The 16,188-nt window shown below is 35.8% G+C and overlaps 1 protein-coding gene across 2 annotated transcripts in view; it reads left to right on the top strand.

Moving 5' to 3' along the window:
• Nucleotides 1–16,188, top strand: part of RELN (reelin) — a 447,102-nt gene that overhangs the window by 234,552 nt on the left and 196,362 nt on the right. For both annotated transcript variants that reach the window (XM_069462478.1, XM_069462477.1), the window contains exons 9-10: nucleotides 10,669–10,765; nucleotides 13,319–13,559. In XM_069462478.1, coding sequence (XP_069318579.1) covers nucleotides 10,669–10,765; nucleotides 13,319–13,559 — 338 coding nt within the window. The remainder of the gene's footprint in view (nucleotides 1–10,668; nucleotides 10,766–13,318; nucleotides 13,560–16,188) is intronic.

Here is a 16,188-nt window from a genome sequence, read left to right as displayed (position 1 = left end):
TTACTTTGAATGGCATAACCAAATAAAATAACTACCGAGCCCTCAAGGGACTAAACACTGATTGATTGATTTTTTTTTTCTTCTATAAAACTAAAGAGCAATAAAGGGGACTCTTGGAGATACAGGCTCACAATCCCTAATCTGTAATTTCATTTTACAAAAAAACTTGGAAAAAACCACAAACCGACTTTTAAGAAAATTTATGTGGTGGCAAAGCCTGACATGACCTGAATTCAGCCGGCAGTAAGACCTGACTTGAAATGATGTAAAGCTATTTATAATCTTTATTTCTATTACTTATGTGAATCTTCATGCCTTTACTGCAGAAATATTAATGTGTTTGATCATAGAGTTCTGCCAAGACTTTGCTAGAGATGGTGCATAATAGATAGTATATACACATATTACCTTTTTGAAGTCTATAAATTAATTAAGTTATTTGAGTTCTGAAATTCATCTAACCTGAGAGGATTATAGACCTGTCTGGCTATTATTCAAAGGAAGGAAGCAACTCTTTAATTTTCAATAGAAGTTACTAATATTTCTATTTTTAAGTGGCCTTGATGTTAAATTGGGCTATTCTTTAAGTTGTTTGTTTTTTTTATGCCAATTACCCAAGAGGGCTGGGAAGAAAGGATGAAGTTTATTTGTGAATCATGGAAACTTCCTGGATCAAGAGTGTATTTGCAATCTCCTCTGTACATGTATGTTATGGTAAACAGTCTATTGCACAGTAAACAGGTTTTTGATGTACTTAATATCGATTTCACTTGATTAGCACATAATTGCTACTTGTGCATGTGCTTGTATATTCTTGAGATTATAAATGCTAACAGCTCTTTAGGATTCTCCCAGCTGGCATGGCACAGAAGCACTCTAGTAAGCAAGTCCTGGAAGTCACTGGTCCTCTACAGCTTTTATCTATCCCCTAAGGTTCCTGAGAGTCAAATTGACTTCATTCAGGTTAATTTCCAACACAGCCAAAAATGAATGGCATATTTCTTATGTAAACAGTTACCTGAAAGTCATTTCATCAATCCTAATCGAGTTGCAATATGATTCATTTTCTTTTTTTTTTTTAACTTTTTTATTTCAGCATATTATGGGGGTACAAAAGTTTAGGTTACGTATATTGCCCTTGGTCCCCCCCTCCGAGTCAGAGCTTCAAGCGATTCATTTTCTTATATGAATAGTTTAATTGAGCTAAACCTGCCTTAAGTAATAGAGAAGAAAAGAATTTCAAAAATCCTAAATTTTCTTTTTTTATTGTTTTCCTGTCATTAAAATACATTTATTACTTGCTTATGCCATGCTAAGCAAAGTGGAAAATGAACTTGGTAGCCTGGATTCCTGTGCTCTGGGCCCTGTGATTAAGACATTAGTGAGATGCAGGAGCACACATGCAGCACATGCTCTGTACAGGGTCCAGGTTTTGTGGGTTCCACTTTGAAGCTTTTACAATTTGCAAGAGGGTTGAGATCTGAGGAAAAAATTAAAAAGTTACACATTCAAAATTAGGTACAAAAGTGAATATTTATTTAGAATGAGAAAAGAAACCACAACAAATTACAAATTTTTAGAAGCTGACACACCACAAACATCACAAAATCAAGAAATACAACATTTTTAACTGTCTAAAATGCCCTATAATACTTTTTCCTTATCTTTTCCTTTTTGGCTGTATACTCTTAAAGTCCTCTTCATATGACAACAATTTTGTAGTATTTTCTAGAGAGAATAGAAAGATAATTCTGCCTCTAGTTTGGTGAATCAGAGTTTGTTTTTTATGTTTAATATTTTACCTTCACAATTCCTTATTGATAATGTCATTTAGATTTTTAGGATCATTATATAATTGGAAAAATGTCTATCTTATTTATATTTCAGGGCATTTTTACTTTCTTTGTGCAGTGACTAATCTTAACTACTCTTTGAATTGACATCCCTCACTGAACAGTGTCATGCTTGTCCTTGAGTCATGATGCTGAGTGAGTCAGCACAGTGGGCGGTAGGAGTTCCCGGAAGATCTTTGTATGTTGAGAATGACTAAACTATAAAACAAGGGAACTATGTAACCATATCACACTAACCCAAAATGAATGTATTTCCAACTCAGCTTCTCCTTAGCTGAATCCGAACAGCAGCCATGGCCACCCCGACACCACCTGACATAGGGGGAACTTGATGAGGGTTGCAGTGAAAATGGAGACAGGATCTTAACCAGTTGCAAGTGCTATGAACCACGGTCCTGTGGAAGCATTGCCAGAGGTCCTCCCAGGGCCTTGGAAGTGCACATCCAAGTGAGGTCCATGAAGCTTTTAAGCTTCGTCAGCATCATGGTGAATCCTTTTCTGTCTGTACCAACATTAGAATTGAGCATTACATTTACATATGTTGCATTGATACATACACGTTTTCATTCTGATAATGAACTTATGTCACTTCCCTACTTCTTTCACATCCTCCTGCACGTTGCCTCAACTTTCCCTTTCAAACTCCAGTTACATCCTGTCACCCTCCCTTGATTTAATGATCTATTGCTTTTGCCTTGTCTTGTATAGGAATCATGGATATTTCTATATACTGCTGCAGCTAGTATTCTGATTCCCAATAAGTAATAACCATTAATGCAAAATAATATTTTTATTCAATATAGGTATTTTAAGCCATGGATTTTTTTTTTTTTCACGTTAAGAGTTTTCTACAGCATGTGTACACGACTTCATGACTCATATATACTGATAAACAACTTTTACTGTAGGTATACGTAGGCACAAGGAAAAGAGCACTGAGTTGGGAGTCGGGCCATACAGTCCTTTCTCTGACAATTGAATTCCGCACATAACCTTGGATAAGTGGTGAAGCCTATCTGCACCCCTAGCAACTCGTTTATAAAGTGTGTTCATCTCCATGGTCTCTTAAATGTCTTGCCACTGTGGTGCTAAGTCCTAGAACTGGGTGACAAGAAGGAAACATGCGCTAACCAGAAATGTGGTAATACTTTGTTTGAAAACATGGTTACTATGTCATCTGTTTTAGCTAAGGCGACCCCCACAAGAAATATCAAAGTAGTTGCCATTTCTTATTTAACCAATTGTATTTCATTTATACTTGTAGCTTATTTTGTTACCAGAGAAAGATATTAAACGGAGGAACATAAATGCAGCATTGGCAGAACCATGTGATGTTGTTACCCAGACAATCCTAGGTTGCCAGCCTGAGAGATGGGAACATGCTGTTCCTCTGGCTCTTCCTCGAAGAGCGTCAATCTCCAAGCTATTGAACAGAAGTTATAAATCCCCGCATCTCCCTATCCTGCTGAAAAGAGGTGCTACAAAAAAGCCAGTAGTAATAATAATAGTATTATCGTATTTCCAAAAGGCTCTCTTCCTAGAGTTTAGCTAAGTCTAGGATAGGCTTTATCGCATTCATTCATTCAACAAGTATTCATTGAGCTCCTCTTCTACGTGAAGCAGCTCTCAAGGCACTTAGGACATACAGCATTTGAGAAACAAAATCTTTGCTCTGGTGGAGCTGACATTCCGGTGGGAGGAGGCAGCCATCAAACAAATGAATATGTCAGGGAGTAATAAATGCAATGAAAAAAATAAATCAGGCATCAGAGAATAACATTTTATTAAAGGTGGCCAGGGTAAGGCCTCTCACAGTGTAACTCTTGCACAGAGGCCTGAATTGTGTAAAAGTTAGCCCAGAAGAAGGAATAGCCGGCATAAGAGCCATGCAGACAGATGTTTGGGTTGCCACAAGTGTCAGTACTGATGTTTTGCTTCTTTAGTGAGAAGGGCTGTTCAGAGGGTCTGTTTCCTGTTTTTTTCTGAATGACAACCAACGTCAAGAGATGTGAGACTGAATCACAAAAAAGTAACTAGGCTTTTGAGTTCACACGTGCCTCTGACATAAGATACTTTTAATAGTTGGTTGACACTGATTAACTGATTGGTTGTTTCATCATCTTGGCCTGGCTTACTATGACAAAAGTGGAGAGACACTTGCCTATTTTTTCCAAATTGTACTAGAGACAGTACTATTTAAACAGAACCAGGGGTAAAAGTTGATACCTATTTGAGTTGTAATTTTAAATTGAGTAAAATGGTTCACAGATCAGACCAAGTTTGCAATAAAATATTTGTTAGAATTATAGTAATGAGTCTCCCTAACAGTAAAAGGAGCGACCATATAGAAATAATCTTTGCCATTTTTTAATTTCTTCATTTTTAAATAACGAGTACTGGATACTGTTTTACACTTGAAAATATTAATTGTTTCTTTATGGTAAAATGGTTATTTTAGAAATTTTTTTTTTTTTTTTTTTTTTTTTGCTTATGTGGGAGGCCAAATTAAAAAGAATAGATTTGCAAGCCATTATGGAATATGTTATTTAGGATATCAGTGTGGATTAGACTGGTATCTTAAGCTTAATCATGATTGCGATATTATATCAGTTAACACTTTTCACATAATTAAAATTGTCTGAGTTGGGAAATATCTAGATATTGCTTTTTTGGAATGGAACTATTTTTTAAAATCTCTTTAAAATCCCTCTCCATAGATTTTTTTTTAAGCAAATGACTAATAAATTCTTTAGAAGGTTAACCTCTGTGTGTTTGTTCTGAGAGCCCAGTTAGGAGGTTATCACATTGATCTAGGTGAAAAGAGGTAAAGGAAAGGTAGATTTAATAAATATGCAGAAGGAGGGTTCACGGGTTCCTGTGACTGTCTGTAGGGGCAGGGAAGGGGGAGGAATGGGCAGGGAGCATGCAGAGAAAGCGATGCCCAAGTAAACATGGTATTTATCCTTGGTACAGTTGTACGTGATCTTCTCCTATGGTGAAATCTGAGAGAGCTGAGATGGTGACCAGCAGAGTGTTTAAAGGATGTTCAGTCCTTTAGGCTTTTCTCCCTTGATCAAGAACAAGGCCATTATGGCCTTAAGTCATGAGCCTAAGTAGAAGCAGCAGCACAGAAACCTTTCCCAATGTGTTCTGATCATACAAAAATACAGCACTATTAAAAAAGAAGAAACAAAAAAAGAAGAAAGGGTACTTTGTACACCAGAAGCAGTATAATGAAGTGGTCAAAAGCATGGGTTCTGATCTGCCCAGTTCTGAATCCCACTGTCAGTAGGTATGGCCTGGAGTAAATTTGTTAACCTCTTTTCCTCAGTTTCCTAACTTGTAAAGTGGAAATGCATACAGTAGTACCTACCTGTTCATAATACCTGTGATTGTTCTCTTGTGTAACCAGAATCTTTTTTCTTGATGGGTGCTATTAATGTTCTAACTAGTCAGATTTTCTGTTTTCTTTGGATGCTAGAAACTGTACGATCAAATTTTTAACTCCACTCTAGCAATTGTATAAACCTTATGGAAGGTGTCTCTTTATCTTGACTTGTCTTTCTGTCCTACTCTCAGAGCATCTTTTTTTACAAGGAGACTCATCTCCTTCCCCACATTTACCAATGGTGCTACCAAACAGGTGGGTTACTCATTTGGGTCTCAGTTTTCATTTTCTTATTGAATTTATAGCATTTCCACTGAAGCGCAGGGCAATAGCCCAAAGTAAAAGAAACTATAGGGGAAAAGATGTAATTAAGTTCTTTGAGAAGCAGTAATTTGATTTAATATTTAGCCTATGAACAAATACTGTTAGGCATTTCTTCCTTTTTCTAGGATAAGCAAATTTATGAAATGAAATTAAAAATATTGAATCGTAGCTAAAATTTATTAAATAGTATGCATCGAGAACATTTTTCTAGGCACCTTTCAGGTGTTAAATCCTTAATCTTCTCAACAGTTCTATGAAGTAGTTGCTGTTATTATTCACATTTTACAATTGTGGAAACTGGGACACAGAAAGAGAAAGTGTCCAGGGTCACACAGCTAAGAAGTTTCAAAGCCCAGATTGCAACCCTGGCAGCCTGTCTCCTCTGTCCACTCTCCTAACCTCTGTTCATACTTCCTCTCTGGAAGATATCTTATATCAGAGGGAATTTCACTTTAAAAAGTAAAGTAAAAAATTACATAGAATTATCAGTATTGCTAACAAGCATTAATTTCATTATCATACAAACTTCCCTCATAGGGGAAAAATTAAATATGATCTGTTTAAGGATATATGATACATTATAAGATGCATATACCATCAAAGATTTTCTCATTAATCCATAACATTAAAAATTAGACAAGTTTTTCTATAAAGTTACAATTATATTTGGTTTCTTCCTAAGCATAGGGTTTTTTGTTTGTTTATTTGCACTTGGGGTGGTATCATTTGAGATGAAAAGACACAGCAGACTATTTGGTTGGTGGAACACCAGTACTTCTCATTTTGACTTATTAAGATCGGGTTGTTCATTAGAGATGGTCAGTAGTAGTTGGATCTATTAAGTGTGAATCTCATAAGAGATATAAACCTGAGTATTATCCATCATAGATGTTATTGAAAGCCTTGAAAGTGGGTAAGATCACCAAAGAGGGCAATGTATGTAAGAAATGAGAATGATATTAAAACAATTTGAGTCCAGGAGAGAGTAGAATGGTGGTTACCAGAGGCTGGGGCTGGGGAATGATGGATGGGAAAAGGGAGATGTTGGTCAAGTGGTACAAAGGTCCACTTAGGAGGAATAAGTTCTAGTGATCTATTGCACAGCCTGGTGACTATAGTTAATCATAATGAATTGTATATCTCAAAATTGCTAAAAGAGTAGATTTTAAATGTCCTAACCACAAAGAAATAAGTGTGTGAGATGATGGATATGTTAATTAGCCTGATTTAATCATTCCACAGTGCATACATATATCATCACATCTCTTTGTACTCCATAAATCTATGTGATTATTTGTCAATTAAAATTAATTAAAAAACAATTTGAGATCAAGAGGAAAAGGGCAACAAAGGAGACTGACAAGCAGTGGCCAGTGAAGCAGGAGAATAACCAGCAAGGTGGTGGAAGTCAAGAGAAGAAAACATCTAAAAAATATCAGATCAGCTGGGACAACTCCTGCTGAGAGCTCGAGTAACCCAAATGTGGGAAAGTGATCCTCTGATTTGGCAACATGGACTCTCCAGCGGCCTGGGGACGGGCCAAGAGCAGTTCTGATGGACTGCTTGAGTGCAGGAGTCTAGATGGAACAGGGGAAAGAGACTAGGACGGGAGGAAGTGGAGGCAATCACTGGACAACCAGGCCTGTTGTAAAGGGGAGCAAAAATAGAAAGGGAGGGAGCAGAAGGTGGGGGTGTGACACCAAGAAAGTTTTGTTTAAGATGGGAGATGCTTTGTATAGTTGTATGATGTTTGCATGATGATAGTTGTCCAGGAAATTCGTTGAGAGAAATTATTTATGCAGGAGAAAGAGAGGAGAAATCTTAAGAAGTGAGGGGAGATCGGATCTCGACCACACTAAGAGATTAACTTTTGATTAAAACAGAAGCACTTCATCCACTATACCAGGAGGAGGGCAGAAAACACTGGCACAGGTGGATGGAGAACATGGTACATGTAGATTTGTGGGTGAATAGATGAGGGCATTATAATCTGCCTGTTTCTATTTTTCTGAATGCATTGCATTGTTAACCTAATAAGAATGAACTTACACATATGATTTTACATTAAATTGCTGAGAAATTTTAAAATAACCTAGTGTTTTTATACTTACAAAGCAAATTATTAAAATAGCACAAATTCATAGGTATAAAACCAGTAGCACAAAATCAGAACATCATCAGTGAAAAATGAAATGTTTTGTTGCAAGATAATTTCAGGGCATTATGTAGAACATCTACTTTAGCAGAGGAGTAGAAATGGCTAATATTTATATTGCAGTGCATGTATGTCCTAAACCGTAGGACAAACTATAAGGCTATAATAGGCCAGAAATGTTGTAGATAAAAATACCCATCATTATGTACTATGGGATTGACTGAACAACCTTACTTAGCTACAATTTCCCGTTTTCCCTACGTATGGCAAATTTGGGGGCACCCTGTAGTGTAAATGACAGTTGCTGTAAATGAATGGAGGCTTATCTTTATCATTTATAAATTTATTTGTGAATTTAAAATCAAGAATTGACAACCAAGACCAACCTGGAAACAACACTGATGAGGGATTCTTCACACAGAATATCCTGTTCTCCCTCAAACTGTGGGCATGGCAGTAATCTGTGTGCAGCACTACATGGAAGCCAAATTTCTTATACGGTGTGAGGTCTTAGTAAATTCTAGAAGTTCACTAATTTTATTTATGACTATAGAAACCGTTAATCCCTTGGTACCCTTATTATAGGTAAAAATGGAAGTATATAGACTTTCCTCATTTGCCTGTGGGAACCAAAGATAGTGCTTGAATTTTTAGACTTAAGCTGGTCTCTCGGACCACACTTTGATAACCATGATTCTCAATTATCTTCCCTTCTTCCCAATTCTAAATCCTTGCAAAATTGCTACCTTAGAGTGAAGGATTACATTGGAAGTGTTCTGAAGAAGGGAAAATGGATGGGCAAATGAGAGGATATTTTGCATTTGACATTTGGGATTGTCTTTCCTTTCTGGTTTTATATTTTGGCTTTGGCAATTAAATACCTTTGATTTAAGAGGGGAGATGAGATGCCTGTTTCAGATGGTGCCTACTAACTCCTCATTCCATGAGAGGTGCCTTGAGGGATGTGATAACTCCAACACAGTGTCTTGCCTAGTTGTTTTTCAGGGTACCCATTTGCTCTCTAGGAACTGTGCACCTTTCCCGGACTGAGGGTGGAACTGCAGCTTTTTCCTGAAGGGACTGAAGAATTGTTGAAGGATTATATGCGGGGAAATAACACAATTTAATTCACTTGCAGAAAGATCACCGACAATAGTGTAGCTGAGTGAGGACAGTGAGGCTCAGACAGGGGGGACCAACAGTCACCATTGCAGAGACCTGATAAGAGCTGAGGAGGGTCCCTTAGCAATGGTGAGGAGAAGATGGATTTAAAAGAATATTAATATTTTAGATGTGAGGAAACTTAATGGTTGGGCAGCTGAGGAACAGTGAGTCACCCTGCCAAGGGACTTTTTATTTTATAGGTGCATAAAAAATGTAATCTCACCACATTGAGATGGTGGCATAAGAAAATAGGAGTCATATTTGTCATCAAGGCCGTATTTGGGCACATTTTTTATTTTGCTGTGTATCACTTTTCTTTCTCTCATCTCAACTTGTAAATAATTTGCAAGAAATTGCATCCTATAAGGAACAATTTTGGTTATCATTTGTTCTATCCTTTTTCATTTGCTTTTAAGTACTTAGGGTGTATAAGACATAAAGGAAGCATGTAAATAACATTTAAATTCTTTAGGCTAATTTCAACTTTCCCTCGAAATAACAGATTCTTTGCCAGACCTCATTCTAGTTTGTGTTGAAGCTTGTCCCACATAATCCTGCCTATCTCCGTTTCCAGCCGCACAGTGTGATATTTATTTTAAGCAGCTGCTCTTGAAAGGTAGATTTTAGCAATGATTAAATGCATAAGGTGGGTTTCCATTTGAGATCAGGGTTGCTGGGTAGCTTTCCTTTGAATACTTCTTTCTTTCATGCTTTTTTCACCTACATTTTGGCTGTGAGAATAAATCTAGGAAAACTGCTGTTTGGCCTTTTAGTACATTGCCAGCTTTGGCAATTGTAAACTAACCGGTTTTGTCCTAAACACCACAGAAATAAATGAGTCTGATTAAAGCTTGGCACCCCTGAGCACTACAAATGTAAAACCATCAACAGATGCCATTTGCTGAAACTGAGGCTCCTCTAGCAGATGGGTTGAAGTTAAACATAAATTGCACTATTCCTTTTTCTTTTGGTTCATTTGCTTTTAATGTAGTATAAAAAATACTGCTACGTCAGTTACAGTAAACTTCTGGCAAGTGTTTCCTAGATGTTTTGGGTATTCTAAGATCTTTGAAATTATAGTCATACTATACTTTATTATATGAATTCATTGAATATACAGAAACAAAGTCATCAATTTTTAAACTTTCTTTGGTGTTCATATTTTCAATATTAAAAATAATAACTAGAAATAATCAACTATTCACAATGGGGCATAATATATATTTTAAACTCTAATGTTGGGCTATAGTAGAGTAGTATCTATCACATCCATAATAGGTCTCATTCATTTAGTACTTGACTTTTCTTTACGATATTTTAGTTCCTCATATACTGTTTCATCATTTAGATAATACACACACAGAAAAATAATGGTGTTTTTATTCCTCAATTTAATGACTTATGTACCATTTAATGTAATCACTAATAATTGGTGTTAACTTGTAAGAACCATAATGACATTATTACTCATTCTATAATACCTAGGTATTTTTGGCATAGAACTGTTTATTTTACAGTTTAAGTTAGTAGTTGTAAATTAAATGTATCTCCAAAGAAATCTGTGGTTTACCTTTTTTAGCCTTTTTTTCTGGTTCCTGAGATTATTTATCAAATGATATTTGTTAGAACAGATCACAGGAAATTTCAGCATAGTTAGAAGAATGGGAAAATGACCAGATAAATATCCAGGTGGTTTAAAATTATCTAAAATATTTATCAGGAAAGATAACATATATTATTATCTGCTTTTTAACTTTGAAATTTATTGTTATTGCCATTTACAGGGTCAGGTTCATGTCGCTTTAGTTATTCAGATCCCAGCATCATCGTGTCATATGCCAAGAATAATTCTGCAGACTGGCTTCAGCTCGAGAAAATTAGGTTTGTTGTTAATTTAAAGTATTTTCATAAGTTCTGACATAGATGGATTTCTGCTTCCCCATTTGCCTTTATTCTACCTTTTTCTTTATGGTTAAAAGCACTCAGGTTGTTAACAACATTGAATTACATGCATACACATATCATGACCTACCTACTTAAAGAAGATACTGTTAAAAGTTTCATTTTCTGTTCAGAACGTCCCATTGTCAGTGGTACTTATAACAAACTATTTTAGTAAAAGCACATTGGGATCATAACCTTTATGATAGCATCTTCCACAAAGCAACATTGCCACACGTTGCTCTAGATGACCTGACTCTGGCCTGGTTTATAGGCCTGGGAATATATCCGATGACCAGCTCAATCCCTTCCAATCTGTGATAATACTAAGTTAAAAGCTGCTGGGTCTTTGACATCTAATCTCTAGTTCTATTACTTCTCCTCTAACTTCCTTAAAGCCAGTTCTAAAATTCTATTATCATAATTGCAATATGACTTTTAATCTTATATTACATTTTCTTTATTTAAAAAAATCCCTCAATAAGAAAATAAGGTAGTATGCTTGAGGAAGAAGAAACTCACTCATGTTAAAAATATTTGGTTAAATTACCAACACTCAAATTATGTTTACCACTTCTGCAGAGTTTAAATTATAAAAGAAAGTTCAAATTGGATGCTTAATTTCAAGTATAAGATATTTAAAGGAAAAAATACCTTGAACTTTTATCAAGTGATTACTGTGATTGGGTTAGTTCTTAAATTAGCATAACTTAAGTAGAATGTTTTCTGTCAGTTTTGTCGCAGTTTTCTTTTCTTCCACAATCTGTTTTCCTTATTATATTTCTATATTAAAAGAGCTGTGATTTATTTAGGGTAGCAGGATAAATATTGGGCTCTGTATAATACTAAACCAATTTGTCCAAAGTTTCTACAGTAGTAGTATTAAAAAAAAAAAAAAAAGAAATAAAAACTTCACAAGCTTAAGCTTGCTAGTCTAACCAAAAACTAAGAAAAGTGTTTCTAACTCATGGATTTTAATGGATGATCTCCCTCTGTGGCGGGACAAAATATAATATATGGACACCTGATACAAGCTGAGTTCTGATGTGCTGTGCCAATTTTATAACAGAACATTTTGCTATTCTTTCTCATTTCTAGTAGTTATGAGAATGCATTAATATTAAATATTTATATAAATGACTTTAAGCAATACAGCATAAATATTAGAAAATTTACCCACATCTCCATTGTTTTCCCTTTCTAGTGTGTACTATATGTCATAGTTTAAGTAAATCATGGAACATATTTCTTGCTAGAAAACAGCTACATGCTTTTGATATGATAAATAATGAAACTACACATTTAATTACAACATATAAAGATCATGTTCAGTTGATTCCATTTATTTTTTCACTAAATGGGGCTTTCAATTTTAGACCATGTACCAAACCATCATACTCATTAACACAAATTTCCCTTACCATTGGTGACTAGAGCGAAAGTGTTTCCAATTACTGCCTGAAACCAAAATGTATTCTTTTCATCAGTTTAAATTTCTTTTGAAACTAAAAGCATAGTCATTGTGAAATATTTTAAAAGAAAGGGGAATTGATTACCCCCAAAGGTAAGGTACACCATCTATAACCTATACTGACAATTTTACAGATATATATGTACTTCATTGGTGAGTGAAAAATATGGCTTTTCTCTAGTCCTTTCAAAACTGATTTATAGCAAGCCTGGGGTACTACTAGTTTGCATTTTAGTACCACTTTTAATCTTGGCAAAGGCAATCATTTTTACTATAGCAGGTTTCTGCTTTGGTGGAAGAAAATGTTTAATAAAAATATTATATAGCAGAAGGGCCTAGATTCTAATCAGATGTAATATAAAAATCATGTCAAATTATATCATGTTTTTAAAGATTGATCTGCATGAAATTATAAAGAATTATAAATGAGAACATTTCTTTCTCATGGCAAATCTCATATTTCATATAGACTAAACATATGAAAAACATATCTGGTTACTAGAAATAAAATAATTATTGCATAAAGGCTGATTATTAAACTTACTGCACACATATTGGAGTGGCCTCCAATGGGTGCATAATTTCAAAGTAAGAATCAAAATCACAATTTTATAGTTTTCCTCTTTTTTTTCCTTATTAAGTAAACTGAACTGTTTTAGATTGCATGTCTACCGTGTGCAAAAAACTGTGCTGGATAAACTTTGATTTTTTTTGTACAGGCCATGGCAGTGCATGCCATTTTCTCTTCAATTTTTCCTTTACTGGTTTACCTGAATGTACTTAGCCCCTGCCTTTTGTTACACGTAAACCTCTTGAAGGCGTTCAGTATTTAAACTGTCATCATTATCATATTGATCAGCAGATATTACAAGACTTAAGGGCTATGGGATTGTGAATATTTTAAACTATAATAAGTATAACCTTTTTTAGTTGATGAAACTACAATCTTAAGAAAACAAAATTCCTCTATAAGAAAGAAAAAATTGACATTGTTGAACTCCCCATCTCACCATGTGCTCCAGAGCCCCTTCCAACGTCAGCACGATCATCCACATCCTCTACCTTCCTGAAGACGCCAAAGGGGAGAACGTCCAGTTTCGGTGGAAGCAGGAGAATCTTCGTGTAGGAGAAGTGTATGAAGCCTGCTGGGCCTTAGATAACATCCTGGTCATCAATTCAGCTCACAGACAAGTCATTTTAGAAGATAGTCTTGACCCAGTGGACACGGGCAACTGGCTTTTCTTCCCAGGAGCTACAGTGAAGGTTTGAACTCTCTCTTGTTCCTTCTCCCTTCTAAAACCTAAAGCTTAATAAACTAAATTATATAAAAGTAACTAACTATCTTACCAAAACCACCATTAAGGGAATAGATAATATTCTTGTTTACCTTACCCTACCTTTTAAGGATGGAAAATCAATAGTATAAAAACATTCACTTATTCATTCATTTAACAAGTATTTTTGAAGACCCACTGTGCCATGTACTGGGCTGCACCCAGAGAATATAGCCACAAAAAAGGTAGACATGTTTCTTTGTATCAAGGGGACGTCAGTTTAGTGGGGGCAGTTAGACATGTCAACATGCAAATACAAAACAGCCTAATTGTTATGATTTGCTGGGAAAGTTTAGAGTGCTGAGGAAGTATAATAATCAGCACCAATCCAGACTTGAGGGGATCAGGAAGGCAACCCAGGAGAACAGGGAATCCAGGCAGAGACTGAAGGGTGATTTGGAGTTGACCAGGTAGGAGGAATAGTGTTTCTAGAATTAGAAATTGCATATATTAAGGCTGTTTTATGGGCTGAATGTTCATGTTCTCCCACTCCAAATTAATATTTTGAAACACTAACCCCAATAAAATGGTATCAGGAGGTGGGGCCCTTGAGAGGTAATTAAGTGGTAAGGGTAGTGTCCTCATGAATGGGGTTAGTGCCCTTATAAAAGAGATCCCACAGAGCACATTAAGAACAAGTAAGTGGGCCCTTACCAGACACTGACTCTTCCAGCACTTTAGTCTTGGTCTTCCGAGCCTTCAGAACTATAAGAAATAAATGTTTGTTGTTTAAGCCACCCAGTCTATGATATTACATTACAGCAGTACAAACTAAGACAGGCTGGAAGGTGAGAGCACAAAGCAAAAGTCTTGGACAAAGTTCGAAATAGTTGTCCAATACGTTTTAAGTTGTGACTTGTGATAGAAAAGTCTGAAGAGATGGCTGGTGACAAGACCTTAAAGGTCTTGCAAGCTGCTGTAGAGTTCAGACTTTATCCTGCAAGGTGATAGAAAGTCACTGAAGTGCTTTAAATAAGAGCCAATCACATTTGATTTTTGAAATATACCTTTGAAGATAGAGGACCAAATGGAAGGAAGAAAAAGGGCATGCAGAGAGACCAAATAGGAGGCCAGTCACAGGAGTTCAGTGGAGATCATTTTGGCCAGAATTAGGGGAAAAAGTATGGGAAAATGTGGATATACTTAGAGATTTTTAGGAGAGGGAATGGAGAAGGTTGGGGACTGATTGAGAAGATGAAGGAAGATGAAGATTTGGTCAGCTGGGTGGACTGTGGTGCCATTCATTGAAAAAGGAAACCTAGGAGGAGGAGCATGCACACAGGAAGTTGGTGAATTCACTTTGGACATACCGACCTTGATAATCTTGGGGATAAGCAAGGACTGTTTGGTAGGAAGTTAGATGTATGGGTCAGAAGCTCAGAGGAAGAGCCAAATTTGGCAATTATCAACCTTATGAATGGTAATTGAAATTATGGGCTTGCCTGCCTAGGGAGCCCATGGAATAAGAAATTGAACTTAGGGAATACAAAAAATGCTATTAGGCCCTCAGCCAGACCCTCTCAAGTTTCCAATATACATAAACAAAATACAAACACAGCTTGAAGAATTTTTTTAAATGTGAAAAACATCCTGGGCTGGATAGGGATGAGATCACAGCAAGAGTATCAAGTAGAATTTAAAAATCCAGAATGCTCACCTCCTTTTCTTAATTTGAGTACCAGAAAAAAAGATTGCAAATGATTTGGCAAACCCTCAGTATAGGAACTATCCTGACACAAATAACTTCTTGCTTAACAAATAAAACCTAGTCATTTTGCTTCAAGTTGAAATTATACCAATTGACGGGCATTGGGAACAGGCATCATCTTTGCTCAATATAAGCAGTAAATCGTATGGAAATTTGTTCTGAGAAAGAGGCTAAAGCAATGGCCCCTTTAAAGAGAGTCCATGTTCGTATGAACATAGAAAAGGATGTTTGTCAGAATGGCTTATGTCATATCCCATAACATTTGATTTAAAAAGGAATTTCTGCTGTCATTGTTCAATACTAGCATGTAGATGCATAAACTCAGGAGACCTCAGTGCCTGAGATTCCCATCCTTTTCCCATGATGATGTTATCATTTGATCTCAGTACCCTTTATTGCATAAAGATACTTTTTCTGCCTCATTTTACAAGCCATTTTACTACTCTAATTAGCTGTTTGGTTTCTTTTTTTGTTTGTTTGTTTGGTTTCTTAATGCATGTACTTTGGTACCACCCATGATAAAAATGCATGGAGTATGGGTTTGCTTTGGTAGTAATTTTCATTAGATTAGAAATTTATGTGGAATATGCTTTTGCTTTGTGATCCCTTGTCCTAGTCATAAGTTTACCAATCACACATTTGAGACTTGCCAAGTGACCTATATCTACTAAGAAAAAAATCATTGCAGTAATGATTTATATCATTATCTTTAACTTGGTTGTTGGGTAGAAATTTTTCAGACTTTTATTAAACTTCAAATAAATTCAATAATAAAATCTAAGAATTTGACATTTTGACTCATTGGCATGACTACCTTATTGCTTTTTGGTTCAAACATCTGAGAATGAAA

Source organism: Eulemur rufifrons, chromosome 29 (genome assembly GCF_041146395.1).
Source record: "Eulemur rufifrons isolate Redbay chromosome 29, OSU_ERuf_1, whole genome shotgun sequence".
In the NCBI taxonomy this organism is placed as follows: domain Eukaryota; kingdom Metazoa; phylum Chordata; class Mammalia; order Primates; family Lemuridae; genus Eulemur; species Eulemur rufifrons.
This window is presented reverse-complemented; position numbering and strand designations above follow the sequence as displayed.